Below are 18726 nucleotides of genomic sequence, written 5' to 3'. Positions count from 1 at the left end.
AAACTGTACATTCCCTCCGAACCTATCAATGATTGACGTGGTTGCAGCACGGACGGGTATGCTGCACGCAATCTGCGAGTTCTCCACCTGAGCCAGCTGAAGCGCCACACAGTTTTCAGATGAAAGTTGAACCACGTGTCACGGGATCACGGTTGAGAGTTGTCCGAGTTCCCGAGGTGATACCCGCTTGCCCTGCAAGAACTATGTACATATAAGATGGCCAAATCTCTTTCCCACTGTCCCTTAACTTCCCCTGGCATAGACTAGAGCGTCTACAGCATGGTATTACACACGAGACTGACCGATATCCTTGGCATTTCTGTGTGAGTGCAACACTAGCTTGTCTTCAAGAACGCGTCGGTTGAGTTTTCAGGTGGTGTTAGGCCCGTTGTTCAGGGAGGCATGCAATGGGTGAGTTTGAAAGTACACTCGTTCAAGTTACAATACCATATCTGATGCATCCTGAAAAGGTTGGGTTACCACAGATGGCCGCTGCGGTGTCCAATGCCGGAGGGCTAGGTCTCCTTACTGCGCGTACGTCGCCGTCACACAAAAGACTCTGTAGAGAGCCCCTTATTTATTTACGTTCCATTAACTTTTATCTGAATTACCGTCGCCTTCGCAATTCGCGCGCCCACCTATCCGAATTACCATCACCCTCGCAAATTTACGCCATCCGTGATCTTAAAATTTTGCTACTGACCAGTCACCCAACCAAACTCCGAAGCTCTTCGCGAAGCGATCAAGGAAACGCGTAGACTCACGGATAAACCCTTCGGTGTCAACATCACTATTCTCCCCGCTATCAATCCCCCCGATTACGGTGCATTTGCACGAGCCGCCATTGAAGAAGGTCAGTGAATATTCTCCCTCAATTTCAGAATGTCTTTTTTGGTTTTTACCGCGGTCTCTAGGCGTAAAGATATTTGAAACGGCCGGGAATAATCCGGCACCGATGGTCAAATATCTCAAACAACATGGAGCGATCGTATTGCACAAGTGCACCACTATCCGACACGCCAAGTCCGCCATCAAGATGGGCGTGGACATTTTGTCCATTGACGGCTTTGAATGTGAGTTCACCAAAAAAAATCGTATTTTTAATTGAATCATCATGCGAGGATCCTGTATCCAGGTGCGGGACATCCAGGAGAGGAGGATATTGGAGGAGTTCTATTGGTGAGCCTACCTTTCTCCAGAAGTGTGAGTCGACAGTTCGTTGACGGGGCCGAATATGTTGTTACAAAAAAGCTTGCTCGTGCAGCTCAAGAGTTGGATGTTCCCTATATTGCGTCCGGTGGGTTCGGAGACGGACGGGGCTTAGCAGCGGCTCTTTCCCTAGGCGCAGATGGTAAGCAAATGAGGAGAGTGCCCAATCCTCAACTAACCTTGGCACTCGGGGGAATGACACAGGTATCAACATGGGCACCCGCTTCATGGCAACCGTTGAAGCACCTATTCACCAAAACATCAAAGAAATAATGGTCAAGTCCACCGAACAAGATACAATTCACATTTTCCGCACTCTCAACAACACTTCACGCGTTTATAAGAATAATGTTGCCAAAGAAGTTGTACGGCTGGAACGACGACCTGGTGGAGCTAAATTTGAAGAGCTGAGAGAGCTCGTGAGAGGGGAACGTGGAAGGAGAGTTTACACGGAGGGGGATGTCGATGCGGGGATTTGGGGTGCTAGCGTCGCGCTTGGGTTGATAAAGGATATACCTACGTGCAAAGAATTGTTGGACAGGATGGTGAGAGAGGCCGAGGGGGTCATTGACGAAATGAATAGCTTGAGAAAGCCAAAGGCGAAGCTATAACAATGGTTTGGCCTAGCTGAGGTTCGCCTGGTCTTATCATATGGTAGTTATTTTTGTTGAAATTTTTTCTTGGTACGCTGTGGACCGACCATTGAGTCCGTCGGACTATGTTTCTTGCGCACGGAAATTTCCTTGTAGGATTGCCCGATGGTTCCGTTTATGGAGTCCATGTTGATGGACGCAGTCGAGGATGGCTTAAAAGCCACCTCGCGCAATTTTTTCTCTTCTTTCCTCAGTTCACGCACTTGGAACTGAGCGCTTATATATATGCGACTAGTTCATAATTCCAATAATTTTTGTGTATAAAATCTCTATTGTGTCCCATTTGAGGGGGGCAGTATGTGTGGATGCCACTGGATCGGTATCATGATCCTTGAGTGGAAGGTAATGTTGAGGTGGGAAGATGTGTGCTCGACGTTGAAAGCCACCTTTCGTCCTCTTTGTTGAAATTCTTGTTTCTTGGTACGCTGTGGACCGACCATTGAATACAACGGACTATATTTCTTGTGCACGGACATTTCCTTGTAGGATTGCCCGATGCTACCGTTTATGGCGACCATGTTGATGGACGCAGTCGAGGATGGCTTAAAAGCCGCCTCGCGCAATTTTTCCCTCTTCTCTCCTCAGTTCACGTACTTGGAACTGAGGTGAGATATCTATCTCTTTGTGTCCTGTATGTCTTTCTGATGATTGTACATACTACCCTAGCGCTTATACGCGACTAGGTGATTATCAATCTTATTAGTTCATGTACTTGGAACTGAGCGCTTATATGCGACTAGTTCATAATTTCAAAATACTCTTTCCCCCAGACTCCTTCCCAGTCGCTCACGTGATTTCTCCGAGGTTTAGCCGCAACTTACGTTGCCCTCCGAAATCTGTCGAGCAACTGGTACAACTTGCAACACGTGATGTTCCCACAGTGTCCTCCCACGCTCACCATGCCTTACTTCGATCTCGTTGTACACGCTGTATCCTCATGCCCGAATAACAGTAAAAAATGTACATAATTTCCTTTCAACATTCTCTCAGCGCACAAATACAAAATGCATTGATTTCGGGTTACTCAGTGATCCATGACGAGAGGTGACCGACCCGATAACTCCTCTAAAGGTTCCAAACTTTTCTGAACTACTAATTTAAGATAAGGGTTTAGAAAAAGGTACGATATTATTAATGTAAAGGGTATAGACAATGTTATTGTCGCATTCTTTTTGGTTGACAATAACACAAATCAAGGAAATAGAGGGGATGGGGGGACGAGGGATTATTGGGAGGGGGTTGGGGCAATGGTGTTGACATTGGCTGGGCTCTGGACAGCTTTCAGGGGACACTTCGGGCTTGACTCTATAAAACATTTTGTGAATTAATGAATGCCAAAGCGATGATGTGACGCACTGTTATGGCCCAGTGCATGGCATGCACTGCAACGTTGGCTACCAGGACCCGTCTTGGCCTTCGACCTCGCTGTCTTCTTTGGGTTTGGTATGGCAGTGCCACTGGTACCGGGCTCATTGACTGATGGCGTGCACCGTGAAGCGTCGACAGGGCAGTCAACGGTATTCCCGGGGACATTTGAGGTGGAGCCGGGCTCGCAGATGCTCCGTATGAGATGAAACAGCCTTTCGCCATGGCGGGGCATCCAATTCCATTCGAAATTGTTGCAGAGATCGTCGATATTCTGCAAGGCGTTCGCATGTGTGAGATGACAGAGGTGAACGATTTGAGTGTTTGTGAGGAAGAGGTGGGGGCCAATGAGCGAGTCTTCAACGTCTCCCCAGTACTCGGCGTGCAGCTCTTTGCGAAAGGTCTCGAGTTTTAGTTTCAAAATCGAGTCGAGAACCGTGAGCGGACGGCTCGCATCAAGCTTTGCCTTGTTTGGTCTACGCTTGGTCCTCGGCGGGGTATCTGTAACTACCATGCCTGTAGTTCGCTCGGGGTCGCAGATATCACAGCAAGAGGTGATCTCCCGGGGGGCGCAGCGCGCACAGCAGAATGGTTCACGCCCTGGAAGTTGTTCGCGTGAGAGTGGGCTTCGAGAACTCAATTGATTGACCTACTTAGGAAATTGTTACCATACAGGTGATTGAGGGCCTTGCGTCGACAACCAGCACGAGGGTCACTGGCTGGAAGGAATTCATTATGTAGGAATGTGGCAAGTTCAAAGTCAATTTCGTCATTGGACGAACTAGTTTGTGGTCCCCTCTTCCTCTGACGTTTCCCTTTCTTTGTGTTGGGCACCACCGGATCAGGAGCGTGTGACTGATCACAATTTTCTTCCTCATCAATATGGCTGTTGTCGTCCTCGTCGCCTCTATCTCCAGCCTCATTTTGGTCTGTGTTGAATATGGGTGGCTCTGTGGCGTTATTGAGGGGAATCACTGCCCTCGCGCAAGAGGCTGTCTCTATCTGCTGCCAAAGCCATAGTTCCTCAGCACTCGGCTCCTCGTTCATCGCCTGTTCATAGGGATCAACGGGAGAACCCAATGTATTGCCTTGTTCACCTAGTATGCGGCGTTTCTGTGGGCCTGTGGCGTTGCTTTCAGCCGCCCCTCGTTTCTTTGTGAGTACGTCGCTGAATTTGGTCATCCATAACTGACGTTGCCCCTTATTAACGTAGGCCTTCTCTACCATGAGAATTGCAATGGCGTCTATGGATTGATCACGCCCTGCCCGCCCAAACCGTTGGACCATGGCATCAATCTTCTTTGGTAATCGGTACTGGACGACAATCTTGACGCGGTGCAGGTCGAGGCCCTATCAAACACGTAAGTAAATTCTAAACACAGGATGTGGCTTATTTACCATTCCACAGGCATCTGTGCAGCAGATACCCAAGATCTCACCGGCCTCAAAGGCCTCAATCGTTTCTCTTCTGAACGGCTCGGACATTCCTGAATGATACCAGACAATTCGGCCCCGCGCGTCAGCAGGCAGGCGATTCCGCAAGAACTTGGCCACTTTCTCCGTATCCGCACGTGAATTGCAGTAAACGAGGAATTGCGGGATGTACTGCCGAACCCACTCTGCATCATCCAGCTTTGCATTGGGGGGGACCAAGAATGCGAGGCCAAAGCGCGATGCGATAGTGTATTTCATTGCACACATGCACAGGTGAATGTTGGGTCTATCATTGGAACGTCTATAGATTGACGTATCCTTTGGCAGTCCGATTATGTTCAGTACATCGCGAACAGTGGCCACATGAAGTGTGGCTGAGGTGAGGTACCATGGAATCTCATCCCCTAACACGGTACGTAAGCGTGATAGCCAAAGGTATGAAACGCGGAAGTCCCTCCCCCATTGGCTAACACAATGGGCCTCGTCCACTATGACACAGTCGATTTTACGCTTAAATTTCGGGTCAGTCCATATTTTCATGAAACGCGGGTCCACTGAAATTTCGGGTGACAGCACTACGGTCCGGAACGCGGATTTCCTGATTTCCTATGGATACCTCAAGTCAGATCAAGGTGAGCAATGCAAGGGCTGCCATACATCTAATAGACCAGGTGATTCCCCTAGAAGTTCCGAGGTGACTGAGATGGCATGGAACCCTTCCCTTGATGACTCGTCGGCAAGCTGCTGACCAAGACTTTTGAGAGGAACGACTATGATGGTAAGCCCGCTCTCGTAGATCATTGGCAACCAAAAGACGCGACTCTTCCCCGAGCCAGTGGAGGATATAGAAATTTGATTTGCTCGGCCAACAAGATTGAATGCAACCTCACTCTGCCACCGGCATGGCCGCCACCCAAAATACTCTGAGCACTCATGCTGAAGCCCTTCCACAGTGGTTGGTTTGGCTCGCTGCCGGGTGTTCTTGACCATTTTAGAGTCGGGAATAGGATGTGGAATATGCCGAAGCACCCTTTCTGCGCTCAGCGCCTATTTTTCGTCACTCTACATAGATATTACAATGTCCTAAAGTGCGTCAAAGTCACACTCTTCAATACGGGCACTTATTTCTACTTCCTCTGCACTGTCCTCCGGCTGGTTTTTAGACAGCAAGAGTTCGGTGAGTCCAACGACTAACATGTTTGGCACTCCCATGGCGATGGCAGAATATTGTGTGTGAGTACGACAAACGTGTGCCCTGATACCTTCTTGGAGATCTTTTAGGGTGTTGGTCATATTAGCTCGTGTGTGCCGAGTTGACCTCCGTGTGACCGCAAAATTGTCTGCGATATTGACATGCACTGATCGATAGAGCTCGATCAGTGATGACTGATTGATGATGTGCGTCAAGGTCCTATTTGAGCCTGACCCACAGAATATCACCTTTTGGGCCACGCTGTAAGTCACTTGCCGGTTGAACGATAAAGACTTACTTTCGTGTATAAATTATTTAGCTCCACCCACCAATCCACCCCCCTAAATCCATTTTCAGATCCCGTTGGGTTACATAGCCAGTTGTTTTCTATGGCGCTTGCAAGCCGCAACGGAAATACAAGATGTAGATCACGTAGGAATTTGGAAAGGTGAGTGGCGTATTTGTGTTTTCCGCATGCAAGGAACATTGGAACCCAATGCCAGAGAAGATCTTTCATGAGGCCAATGGCACCAGTATTTGTGGCTTGGGCAAGAAGGGTGTACAGCAAGGCATCTCGATTAAACAACATTCGGTTTTCACCTCTGTGATCATGCTCGGTGTTGGGCCTTCCACGTATGTCCTCAAAATCGCCCCCAGCGATGTGCTCGTTGAATATGCGATGTGCCAATAGCTCGATTTCATCCCAGGATGGTTCCGTTCCAGCGAATTCCGATAGGTCTTGAAATCCTGTGGTCAACTCCCAGTAGACTGTGAGGTGAGCTCGGATTAGATGCTGGATTCCATCATTGAGCATACGGTAACCTGGATTACTTGCAAGCTTTGAGGCATCTTTCGGACGGAGCTTTTTGAATAATTCGAAGGTATCATTTTCACACCTGTCCTGACCCCTAAGGTGTATTCTCCATATAGCGTCTACTGCAGCCATCCGAATATGGAAGACTCCGGGCACTGGAATGAGCCACTGCAAACGCAATTTTCCATTTCGCTCAATGGAGCAGAATGATGTCATCGTGTCGTGTCGCTCTTGAGTCCCCAGATCACCATGACATAGGCGCACGTATGTATCATACCATTCGTCAGGGGTACCAAGCTGGCATTCCATATTCTCAACAATCTCGACATTTCCATCTGTTTCTGAGGCCTTTATGTGCATTGCCCACGCTGGATACTGAACCGATTTAGAGACACTAATCCACTTCGAGGACGGCATGGGTCCAAGGAGGTCCCGGTACTCAGGATGGAGGTAGTCCTCCACCAGTATACTCTTTATGAACCAGAGGATTGCCGAACGGACACCAGGGAGGGCTTCTTTTACGCGAGCAACAATGTATTCGTACGGTGGTGGAACGGGTGGCATGGAATCTTTGGGTCCGCTGGGATTTAGGGGGCTCTTCTCCCATAGCTCCTTTGAAAAGCATAGGTCATCCAACATTGTGTCAGGTGTCAACTGGATGAATGTTCCTGTTGTTATACTAGCAAAGCTACCAGCATTCTCCACAGTCGGCTCCTTCACGCTGAAGTCAAAGTCAAGGTTGTCATATGCCAGTGCACAAAGGCCAGTCCTTGAGAGCTTCCTGATTTCCCCCTGCCGCTCTTTTGTGAGAGCTCGCACAATATTGACTATTGACACGACAGAGATACTCCAACCACCATGTGCTAGGACATTAATGACGTGCTCGGGAGCATTGACGGACTCTAGGAAGAACCCTTGGACGGCCTGGAATGCGTTACAACGGGAATTTGTACTGTTTGCCATTATTGATAGAATGGCACACCCTTTCTGAAATACGGTATGTGTCTCGTTACTATATGTAGTTTTTCTACTCACAATTCGTAGCAAAGTGAGCCCTCGATCCTCTGCGGAATGCTTGGCCCTTTTTCCATCTCCCACTTCATCCTCGCCTACTTCATCGTCCGTCATGTCTTCAATTCTCCCTTCACTTCCCCCATTCCATTCTGCATTGGACACATCACCGAGTGGCTCTTCAAGATCATGTCGATCTTCGTAAGCCGAGGCCTTTGTCACAACCTTTCGTCGACGCGCGAGGGGATTGGCATCCAGGAGAGCTTGAACTACACTCCAAGTGCGTGGTGCAAGGACCTCAAGTTTCTGTGCAATCTCTTCCAAGTCAAAATCAAGGATGTCGGCAGCGTGAGCTCAGGATGCATTGAAATGTAAGCCTGATTCCCCCCTCGATACCTGGAGGATCTCGCTCTTAAACCTTTCACAGGCTTGCTCAACCGCCCAGTCAATAACTGCGTCCCTGCATGCATGTGCCAACAGGAGATCGAGGATGCGTCGTGTTCCCTCTTCTGATTTTATTGGTCCAGTTGATACTTGAAGGGCCAAGTTTCTGCTTGAGAGCAAGACCTCAATGAAGCCCATTACAGTGCGGATCGGAGTTGCCTGGATTTGCTCGATGAGAGTTGTCATAATGGAGTGTGTGGACATTATTGTATTTGTGCGCTGAGAGAATGTTGAAAGGAAATTATGTACATTTTTTACTGTTATTCGGGCATGAGGATACAGCGTGTACAACGAGATCGAAGTAAGGCATGGCGAGCGTGGGAGGACACCGTGGGAACATCATGTGTTGCAAGTTGTACCAGTCGCTCGACAGATTTCGGAGGGCAATGTAAGTTGCGGCTAAACCTCGGAGAAATCACGTGAGCGACTGGGAAGGAGTCTGTCTTTCCCCCTCAGTTCACATATCTTGAATTGAGTGGCGCTCCAGCCAGCTCCTATGTAAGGAGCAGATGGTGGTGATGCATCCTGTGCACGCTTTCTTTATTCTTTGTTTATTCCTCTTTATTTCCTCGATGTAAATAAACATGTATATAGTGCGGGGAAGGGTGAAAGAAGGTTTCACTCTTCCCCTCCCCTGTCTAATCAAAGCTCTATACTGCCTAGATTCCAGACAGCTTGAGGACAGCAAAGGTCAACACCAAGGTCGGAACCTCAACCGACCTTTCATCCTAGCATTTACATGTTCAAGCTCAAATTCCCGCTCCTGTGGGTTTACACTGAATTGCGGTGCCTCCCAGTGGCAGTCACCAGGGGTAAGACACAATATCTCAAAACTTCAGCACTAGCCTTTTTCAAGTTGAGATTGAGCTCTTTCTTGATGTGGTCCCTGACCGCAAAGTTGACCTGGTGAAAGTTTGCAGCGATAACATCAAAGAGCTCTGGCGGTATCGAACGTGGTGCAGCAGAATTTATTGGATGAGGACTAGATACAGTAGATGTCATATATGTGTTTCGATAATTACTGGCTCAGCCAACGAGCTGCCATTGCTCGCAAAAGATGTTTCCCACGATCAAGTGACATGACAAATTGCTCTCGATCAATCTCGATCGCACAATTTGTCATCTCGAGGCCTAGTTATCGGTGTCGAACTGGCCGAAAATTTGTTATTATTCATCAAGGCTTTTACGTTAGGTGGATCTGCGGTTCTCTGTGCACTAATGCATGGCAAGTGCGTTGCGCCCGAACCTAGTGCCAGTGCCGTGCAGGGTCATTAATCAGCTCGTTCTCAATCATAGGATCAATTCTAGCTCATATCCCTGCAGAGCCGTAATCGATTTCGATGGAGTCAAATCAGTCCCTTCCCAGCCCTTCCGTTGGAGCGACATCCAGGTTCGCCCCTCGTCGCTCAGGCTCAACGCCGCTTCAGCGGGACAATCCTTCTGAAATCCCTGGAGGCGATATATACCGTGGCGCACTCCCCCAACTCCCAGAAGCGATGGTACGCGTCCGTTCGCCTAACGTAGCCTCGAGCGGGCATTCGTCCTCTTCATCCGCGTCCACCGGATTAGTGGCAAGAGCAATCGCTGCCGTTGTGGAGCTTGCAATCTCTCGTTGGGCCCGACCATCTGCCTCCACATCTAGCTCATCCTCTACCACTTCTTCTACACTCTCAACCACCACGCGGAGGCCTCCTAGACGACGTCGTCGTTCCAGTACCGGCGCCTCTACCGTTAACATCGATCCAGAACAGCGCGCACTCGCACGCCAAGCCCTTGAGAACGTTCGACGGATCCCGCGGGAATTCAGCCTGCTTCTACCGACGGCTCCCGGAGTACCGTCTCAAGATATATTGTCCTCAGTTCCCGGTAGCCATCTAGCGCCTCAGCAAGACTCTGCTTCTCAGCTGATTGAAACGACCTCGCTACCCCTTATATTGTCCAGTATCGAGCAGGCTCTCCGTGATACTAATAGCCTTCGCCGTGAGCAGCACAAGTCCTTTAGAACGAAATTTTGCCTCCATCGAGCCAAGCCTACACGTGCAAATTCCCTGCCGGCAGCCATTGTGCAGTCTCCTGCCGAATCTTCCCACGGATGTGGAGAAAAGGCATCTGAGGGCGGAGCTACGTCGCCACTGGTCAGCTCACGAAGCTCAGTGCCCCCAGTAACCGTGGCCCTAACTAAGTCAATGTCGCCCGCGTCAACGGATCCAGTGCCCGCGGTGAAGAGCGAAGGACGTCACGCTGAGAAGCCCTCGTCGAAACGTCACCATTCTAGGCCCCTCATTCGTGCGGGTATCGGGACGGATAACTTTTTGAACCCGAATCGAGGCATTCGAAGACCTGCCACAGGGAATCGCTCCAGCAGCACTCCACATCTACAACCAGAAGTCGACTCGATTAATTCATGGCAGCAAGCATGGTGGCTCGATGTGGCATCTCCTACTTGGGAAGATATGCGTATGCTTGGCACAGTACGTTAACTTACGTGAAGAACTCCGACCTTCGTAACGACCTCCCATTCGGCAGCTGCTTCATCTGCACCCACTTACATTAGAAGATATTTTGCAGCAAGACCCACGGGAAAAAGTGGAGTTTTTCCCTCGCTTGGGTTATTATTTCGTTGTTATTCGTTGCCTAGATTTAAATAAGTATCTGGCTGAGAGGGATCGTGAACCATTAGGCGATGGTGGTCAACCTCAATACGAGGAGGATATTCCTAATGTGACAAATGCTTATATCACCGTCTTTAGAGAAGGGATTTGTTCGGTGAGTAGACCAAGTCGTATGAACCGACATTCTCACCGATGGATATCTCGCCAGTTCCATTTTTCGGATTTGTCGGAACATGTCAATAGAGTTAGAAATAAAATTTTACACATGGATACCACAATCATGACATCAGGTGCATGTACCGGTTACATTTGATTGAGCATTACTGAGATGCAACCAATTCTGTAGACCTTATCGCCCATGGCTTGATGGATTCCATTGTTGATGCTTTCATTCCTGTCATCAAGCGCATGGGCTCTGAGGTGGAAAATGTCGATAGGCTTGTCGCCAGAGTGCAAGATGAGGATCAAGTGCTTCGTGACTGGAAAACTGCACTTCAACCCGCCGAGGTTACACAACAAGTTGCAACTCCGCCTCGTGAGGCTGAGCCCGAAGCGATTGAGGTCTTTGATTTTAACGAGAAAAGGACGGAGTCACTTTCAACACCATCCACTTCTCAACCTCCTCATCCCGCTTGGGATCGTGCATGGCGGCGTTTGTCCACAATAATGAAATATCTGTTTCGCCATGTCAGCTGTTACGTCGCCTCTTTTGGGACCGCTTGTGTGCACAGGATCCAGAAACTTTGGCGGAGGCTTGTTTCTGCACACATGACTGGTCGGCCAAAGGGGCGTGCTGTCAAGTTGGCGAGAACAAAGACCCTCACAAGGATGTCTCAGACTAGGCGGACCGTGACGTTCCTCATAAAGCTCCTTGCCCCGAAGATCGAGGCACTTGGGATACTGAGGACAAGGCTCAAGGCTGTCGCAGAATTAGGAGCGCACTTAGACGACGTCCAAGGTGAGCTTACTGACTGATGAGTCAAACGTTGGTGCATGCTGATGGACCACTGATATGCAGACCATCTCTTGACAATGCAACAGTCTTTGGTGTATTACGAAAGAGTATTGACCCACTCTCAGCCAACATACCTCTTGGGACTTCGAGTGAGCCTTGCTCAGGCTACGAATCGAGCAGATACGACACTCTGGAAGCTTAGTGTTCTCCTGACAGCGGATTACGGCATGCAGGTAGTCATTGGTGCGTCTCCCTCCCTAAGTATGAGCGATTGAACCACTGTTTAAACTAGGTATCCTCAGCATGAATGTTCATTCACCCCACAACCATCGTCCTAAGGATGTCCCGTTGGGTGCACCAGTTGGACATTTCTATTTGTTTGGGGTTGTGCTCGGTCTAAATGTTCTGGTAGCAATTGGGGTGTTGTGTGCCACTTGGTGGTGGTGGAAGCAAGCGAAGCGCAAGAGGGAACGAAGGCTGCTGTAGTTTGTTACTTGTCAGTGGTGTCCATGATTTCCCACAACATGTCTCGTTACTCTCCTGTCACTTCAGCTTCAATGGGGTGCATTTGTGGGCTCTCCAGGTCCAAGATCATCCAAAGCAATGAAGAGGGCTGGAGGTTACAGGGTCCCTTTGATGAATAGTGGTTTGGGGGATGGTACCAGAACATTAGGGCTCCGGGTGGATCGGATTATCCCGGATGATCCGGAATTTTCAATCCCAGAATTGGGGGTCAGGATGTATTCTTGATCCGGGATTGGCATCCGGGATGATCCCAGATGATCTGGGATGGAGTCCCATTGCTAGCATGCAACTAACAGCCCCCCTCCGAAATTATTGTATTGTAGCAAAGTCATCCGAGATATTTTAACTCCTGACTCATTGTCCGTGCACATTGCTGGCCACTGTCCAGAGGGGTGTCAGGGCTGTTTCCCACGGTGTCAACGCACTTTACACCAATGGATAGCCCATTTGAATAGCTTCCAGAATATACAATTTGGGATTAAATTGACCAGTAAATTATCGAGAAAAATGCAAAATACTTTTTTGGACACGAGTCTTTTGGGGTAACTCAATGTCTGTACTCATGCTGACCACTGTGTAAAGGGGTGTCAGGACTGTTTCCCACAGTGTCAACACACTTTACATTGATGAATAGCCCATTTGAATAGCTTCCAAATTTATTGTATGATCGGAATTCAGGTAAATACTTGTTGTTTAATGTCTCCATTTCATGAGACTAATCATGGGATAGCAACTTACCATCAGCTGATCTCAGGTTCCCACTTCCACTCGCCACTAGCTGGGAAACCTGGCTGCACCCTGTCGGGACCATTTTGGCATTCACATGCCTCCCAGCACTGATTGCAGTGATCTCTCGTGATTTCTCGCGCAACTTAGCCTGAATGGGTCAGGGGACGCTGCCTCAGACGTATGCTGGATGTTTCGGTGCAGATGCACGAAGCAGACCATTCAGTGGAGGTACGTACTGAACTTTCGCTATTGAGGAGAGCACTCATTTGCTTTGGCCATGCTTATAAAGGGACCCTGATGGCCCCCCTTTCTCCTCCCCCTATCACCTGGTATCTCGCGCTCCCTCGGTGAGTGAGATCCAACTTGCTGCCTGTTTTTTCCGGGCTTACTCCTTTGACCCACTGCCACTGCCGCTACTGATGCTCTGTTCTCCCTGAACTTGCTACTGCCAACACTTTTCACGGTGTGACTTCACTCCCGTTTGCCTCAGCTTTCAGCCCTTGCCTTTTCTTGTCTCCCACCTCCTCCCCAACACTCCTCCTTTTGGTACATCTTTTTACATTGTCTTTGTACATTAGCTCTGTGTTGTATTTTGCTTTTTATCTTTCACTGCTTCTGACTTAACTCTTATCGTCACTCCCATTAACCTTCATCTGTTTTCTTTTTCCTCTTTGTATGTACAAAGACAATGTAAAAAGATAAACATCAGAACAAAATACAGGACAGAGCTAAGACAATGTAAAAAGATGTACCAAAAGGAGGAGTGTTGGGGAGGAGGTGGGAGACAAGAAAAGGCAAGGGCTGAAAGCTGAGGCAAACGGGAGTGAAGTCACATCATGAAAAGTGTTGGCAGTAGCAAGTTCAGGGAGAACAGAGCATTGGTAGCAGCAGCGGCAGTGGGTCAAAGGAGTAAGCCTGGAAAAAACAGGTGGCAAGTTGGATCTCACTCACCGAGGGAGCGTGAGATACCAGGCAATAGGGGGAGGAGAAAGGGGCGCCATCAGGGTCCCTTTATACAACAAGTATTTACCTGAATTCCGATCATGCAATAAATTTGGAAGCTATTCAAATGGGCTATAGCGTCCGCAATGGGTTTGGCTTTCTTTTCCCCCACCCATAAAACAGCCTATATTGCTGATCCCATTGTTGGTCAAGAGCGAACATTTAACATCTTTTTCAATGAAGCGGTCACTGTGCTTGCTGCTCTAGAATGGGCGGCCTCCCTTAACCCCCCTCCAAAATGTCTGGCAATTCACACCGATTCTACCACATCCTTTGCGATTTTTAATACTCTACTGTTTCCCACAGTGTCAACACACTTTACATTGATGAATAGCCCATTTGAATAGCTTCCAAATTTATTGTATGATCGGAATTCAGGTAAATACATGTTAAAATACAAAGAAATCTTAAGATGTGTCAGAACCATGCAAAGCTTCACTGATGGTAGCCGTAGGTGACTGAATGTTGGCCGCTAGTGATACAGGTGTCCTACTCTCAACTGAGCTTTATCGAGGAATAACCTCACTGATCTCGAGGTCGAGGCTACTTAGGTGAGTGGGCTGGGATTTCGGCTTCAACGACTCAGGGAGGAGCGTTGTGCCTCGTTCTCGATGCGGTCCCAATACTTCAGAAGGTGGAGGTCTTATGGGGAACAGATGTAAGCTTAGGGAGAAGTTCTAGTTGATTTCAAACTACAGTACAAGCATTAGTTACAAGCTGTATATAAGTGCTAGGGAACTGAATAGGGAATAAGTCGCCAGATCTCGTGGAGATTGTGGGTGGAGAAAAGAAGAAGGAAAACAAACAAGAAGCACGTGTTTAAGACAGCGAAGGTCAAACGTGACCTTCGCTGTGAGATAACAAGGTGCGGCGAAACATGGGACAAAAGGTCATGGCACTCTGCGCTGCTAGGTCATTCAATGACAATTAGGAGAGGGGTCATGGAGAGGTGGCAGGAAGTGGTTAGAAGGTGATGGGCGACGGGTGGAGTGTGTGGGGAGTGTTTGGGCATGGGAGATGGTCGGGGAGGAGGTCGTCTGACCCTGGGGAATGCTGGGTCGTGACAAGATGTTATTATCCAGGATCATCCAGGATCATCCAGGATTTTCATCTGGCGGATCTAGATTGGCCATTGGGAGGTTGTCCCAATCTGGGATTTCTGATCCTAATCTGATCCTATCCGATCCACCCGGACCCCTACAGAACATGAAAGACTTCAAGAATGTATATACAGTGCCCCAAAAAACTGTTGCAATGTTTTGCACTTTTGACTTCAAGAGCTTATTAAACAATGGGAAAGGGTTCTAAAATTTCAAATAAATATGCTAAACATGTGTTAGTATCCTGTCCATAACTCCACCAATTATGTAAGCAATATGTTCATTTTTGGTAAAGTCATCCAATTCACAAGGGACCCATGTCATTGCAATGGTTTTTTGGTGTGCTGCCAGAATGGACTAACACTGGAAATATCATGTGATAGGTCATGTGATATTGTTTACTATACACACTAGTAAACAAATAAACATTGCTGGAGCATAAATACACATGGATTTCAAGGTGTAATCCCCAATTCTAAAATGCATCAATTGGCTGCTTTGAAAATTGAACAAGTGCTTTTTCTCATTGATTCTGGCCACAGTGCTTATCAATTACTGCTGTCCACCATTCCACTGTTACCCATATTTGGTCTAAACATTGTCCTGACACTCCTAAGCCCAGTGGTGGTTGCCCATCTAAGCTCTCAGACACCAATATCTGTCATGCAATGCATCTTATCAACTCTGGTAAAGCCAACAATGCTGCACAAGTCACCTGAATTCTTCAAAAAGTCACCAGCACCAGCCTCTCAACTGAGGCTGTTTGTCTGCGACTAAAGGAGGCTAGTTGGAAAGCAGTGGTGAAGAAGAAGCAGCCCATGCTCCTCAGCAGATGTCATAAGGAGAGAATGGACTTCACAATCAGCCACAAAGAGTGGACTCTGGAGGATTGGAAGAGAGTGGTGTGGTCTGATGAGACTAAGGTGAATTGCCTGGGCTCAGATGGGAGGAAATGGGTGTGGAAATGGGTGGATGAACCTCTTACAGACAGGCTGGTGCAAGGAACAAGAAAGTTTCATGGCGGTTTTGTCATGGTTTGGGGATGTATTACATTGGATGGAGTTGGAATGGCATGAAATATTGATAGGAAGATGGATGCCAAGCTCTACTTCCAAATCCTGGAAGAGGACTTCCAGCAAACCCTCTCATATTATGACAAAAACCCAGCCCACATCCTTTCCCAACAGGACAACAACCCAAAACACACCAGCAAAAGGGCCCAGAACTGGTTCAATAACCATGGTATCAGGGTCATGGAGTGGCCCTCCCAGTCCCCAGACCTTAATCCAATCAAACATTTATGGAACCATGTAAAGAGGAAGCTTGGGGAGTATGAAGGACCTCCAAGTAGTGTTCATGAGCTGTGTGATCAGTTTCAGGAGGAGTGGGAGAGAATAGAACCAAGTGTCTGCCAGAATTTAATCGAGAGTATGCCTAGGAGGATTGAGGCAGTACTTAGGAAAAAAGGTGGCCATACTAAATACTAGTTAATGTGATTTTCCTTTCTCCAAAATGCACACCAAAAAACCGTTGCAATGACATGGGTCCTTTGTAAAGTAAATAACTTTACCAAAAATGGACATATTTATTAGAGAATTGGTGGAATTATTAATAAGCTACTAGCGCATTATTTTCATATTTTTATGCAATTTTAGGATCCCTTCCCAGGGTGCAATAAGCTCATAAAGTGAAAAGTGCATAACATTGCAATGGTTTTTTGGGGCACTGTAGCTTCATTACTGTCAGGGATCGGCCCCTGACCCCACTGTCAGGGCACCCAATCACACCCCAGAACCACCCTCCCAGACTCCCCCCACTTCCCTGACCTCCCCATCCCTACATATCTCTCACAACTACAGCCTGCATGTGAGCCCATGGGAAAAATCACGTGGGTCAAGGCGAGCAACTCGCCTTAACCCATGTGACACCTTTTCCAAGTTGTGGGAACATGCTCGGCTTCTACCCAGAGTCATGTTATGAACTGTACAGTACACTTCCCTTTTATAGCAGCCAAGCAGGGAATAGGGAAACTTACCCTTCTTCTCAACTCAATCCCCACTTAGTCCCTTCAGTGAGTTTGAGGAGCTGAGGACAGGGTCTAGCACCCAGCCACCCGGAACACTGCACACACCTAGGCCTGAGGCCGGGCTGTCCCCGATCGAGGACTGAGCCCTGACAATTACCTGCACAGCAGTGTCACTCTCCACCTCCCATAATTATGTATCTTGTGCCACTTCTGCTTACATGTTTGTATTTCTTTTCTGAGTTGCATGACCTCATGTTGATTACATGTTTATAACTGGTGGACACCACCTTCCTGCCATTCATTCAGCCTTGCAAATCTCCCAATTGTCTTCTCAGAAATCAGGGAGTGTAGCTACATATCCACAGGCTGAGGGAGCATGGTACCAAGAACAAAATGACCTCCACACACACTACATATGGTGGTTGGGAGAGAAGAAGAGGATTGAAAGGGTTCTTACTTGTTTTGGGGACAGTATGTTCCGTTCCCCCATTTGCCTCAGGCCTCAGTTAGTCCATCTAAGTATACACTTTGATGGGCTGTATATTAATGGGGTAGAAGTAAAGGCTGATCCGCCTTTTACAGCTACCCTGAGGGTTTATATACATTCTAATGCATTCTTGGCACAATGTCAGGGTGTGGGAAAACGTTACCGTGACTCGCCATCGGCGACCATTAAGGTCCGCTACTTCGGCGTAACAGCCCGTCAAGGGTGGGGATGACAATCGCGGCGGAAAAGGGGTTTCGGCTTCAACGACTTGTTCGTGAGCGTTGCACCTCGTACTTGACATGGCCCCGATATTTCAGGAGGCAGGAGGTGTGACTGGGTCAGACAGAGAGTGCAGGGGGTAACCCTAGTTGATTTTCGAACTAAAGTACGAGGTAGTGTACAACCGGTATTTAAGTGTAATGAAATGAATAGAACTAAGTTGCCAGATCTCACGGAGATTGTGGGTGGGGTTAAGAAGGAACGAAAACAAACAACGAGTGTGGGAGAAGGACAGCCATGCACGGCTGTCAAGATAAACAAGCGTGATAAGGAAAGACTCGTCAGCCCGTGACAGGCCGTGGAAACAGGTAGCGGTGATGGGGAAGGGTGATGGGCTTGTTCAGGCGGCGTCAGGCGGGCAGTGGAGTTGACAGGGTCGAAGCGGGGGAGGGAGAAGGTGTGGGGAGTGATCACCTGACCGTGGGAATTGCCGGGTCGTGACACACAAATAAATAGAGAAGCTTCCGCGATGCTAAATTAGCGTCATGACATAATTATCAGACAACACAACATCAATTGATGTTGTGGGTGGAATATAGACATGGGCCGGGGCCTCACATCCTCCTCCCTTGCGATATTAAATTGCAGACAGGGTACAAGCATATATACACAAGGGGAAAACAAGCATTTTAAGGAAATAAAATTTTGACGTTCTACATATGAAAGATGTATGCAAACAGGGGCACACTCATTGCAGGAGGCTATAATAGTAGTTTGTAGGTGAAGCCCACTTAGAGTTTCTCCTGGAACATATGCACCCAGATCTCGATGACAGAGTTGTTGACGATGAAATGACTTTCTCATCGTTGTGAGTTCATTAAATACCATTGTCGACAGTGACGATGTTGACAGTGGAGGTTGTCGACAAAGAGGAAATTGAATAATCAAC

The 18726-nt window shown here is 48.1% G+C and overlaps 5 protein-coding genes across 5 annotated transcripts; 2 read left to right on the top strand and 3 right to left on the bottom strand.

Moving 5' to 3' along the window:
* The first annotated feature begins 479 nt into the window (after nt 1-479).
* EI90DRAFT_3035491 (inosine monophosphate dehydrogenase) lies at nt 480-2139 on the top strand. Its single transcript, XM_039058621.1, has 6 exons — nt 480-534; nt 707-853; nt 915-1073; nt 1136-1179; nt 1252-1351; nt 1414-2139. The coding sequence occupies exons 1-6, from the start codon at nt 486-488 to the stop codon at nt 1818-1820; spliced, it is 906 nt and encodes a 301-aa protein (XP_038921785.1). The 5' UTR covers nt 480-485; the 3' UTR covers nt 1821-2139.
* Nucleotides 2140-4445: 2306 nt separating this feature from the next.
* On the bottom strand, nt 4446-5651 carry EI90DRAFT_2906500 (P-loop containing nucleoside triphosphate hydrolase protein; the record flags this gene model as incomplete). The annotated part of the gene is made up of 3 exons (XM_039054251.1): nt 4446-4577; nt 4626-5267; nt 5361-5651. Coding segments are annotated over 3 exons (1065 nt in total), but the record flags the coding sequence as incomplete, so codon positions are not given.
* Nucleotides 5652-5744: 93 nt separating this feature from the next.
* Nucleotides 5745-6976, bottom strand: EI90DRAFT_2906032 (uncharacterized protein; the record flags this gene model as incomplete). Its single annotated transcript, XM_039054232.1, has 2 exons — nt 5745-6101; nt 6152-6976. The coding sequence occupies 2 exons, from the start codon at nt 6974-6976 to the stop codon at nt 5745-5747; spliced, it is 1182 nt and encodes a 393-aa protein (XP_038921783.1).
* Nucleotides 6977-7249: 273 nt separating this feature from the next.
* EI90DRAFT_2906461 (uncharacterized protein) lies at nt 7250-7795 on the bottom strand (the record flags this gene model as incomplete). Its single annotated transcript, XM_039054247.1, has 1 exon — nt 7250-7795. A coding segment is annotated over one exon (546 nt), but the record flags the coding sequence as incomplete, so codon positions are not given.
* Nucleotides 7796-9462: 1667 nt separating this feature from the next.
* Nucleotides 9463-11964, top strand: EI90DRAFT_3116975 (uncharacterized protein; the record flags this gene model as incomplete). The annotated part of the gene is made up of 5 exons (XM_039062935.1): nt 9463-10593; nt 10649-10888; nt 10943-11024; nt 11081-11692; nt 11753-11964. The coding sequence occupies 5 exons, from the start codon at nt 9463-9465 to the stop codon at nt 11962-11964; spliced, it is 2277 nt and encodes a 758-aa protein (XP_038921781.1).
* Nucleotides 11965-18726: the final 6762 nt, after the last annotated feature.

The sequence above is a fragment of the Cantharellus anzutake genome, assembly GCF_015039405.1.
Source record: "Cantharellus anzutake strain C23 chromosome Unknown EI90scaffold_5, whole genome shotgun sequence".
NCBI classification, from domain to species: Eukaryota; Fungi; Basidiomycota; class Agaricomycetes; order Cantharellales; family Hydnaceae; genus Cantharellus; species Cantharellus anzutake.
The sequence above is the reverse complement of the archived record's forward strand: the minus strand, read 5'-3'. Positions and strand labels throughout refer to the sequence as shown.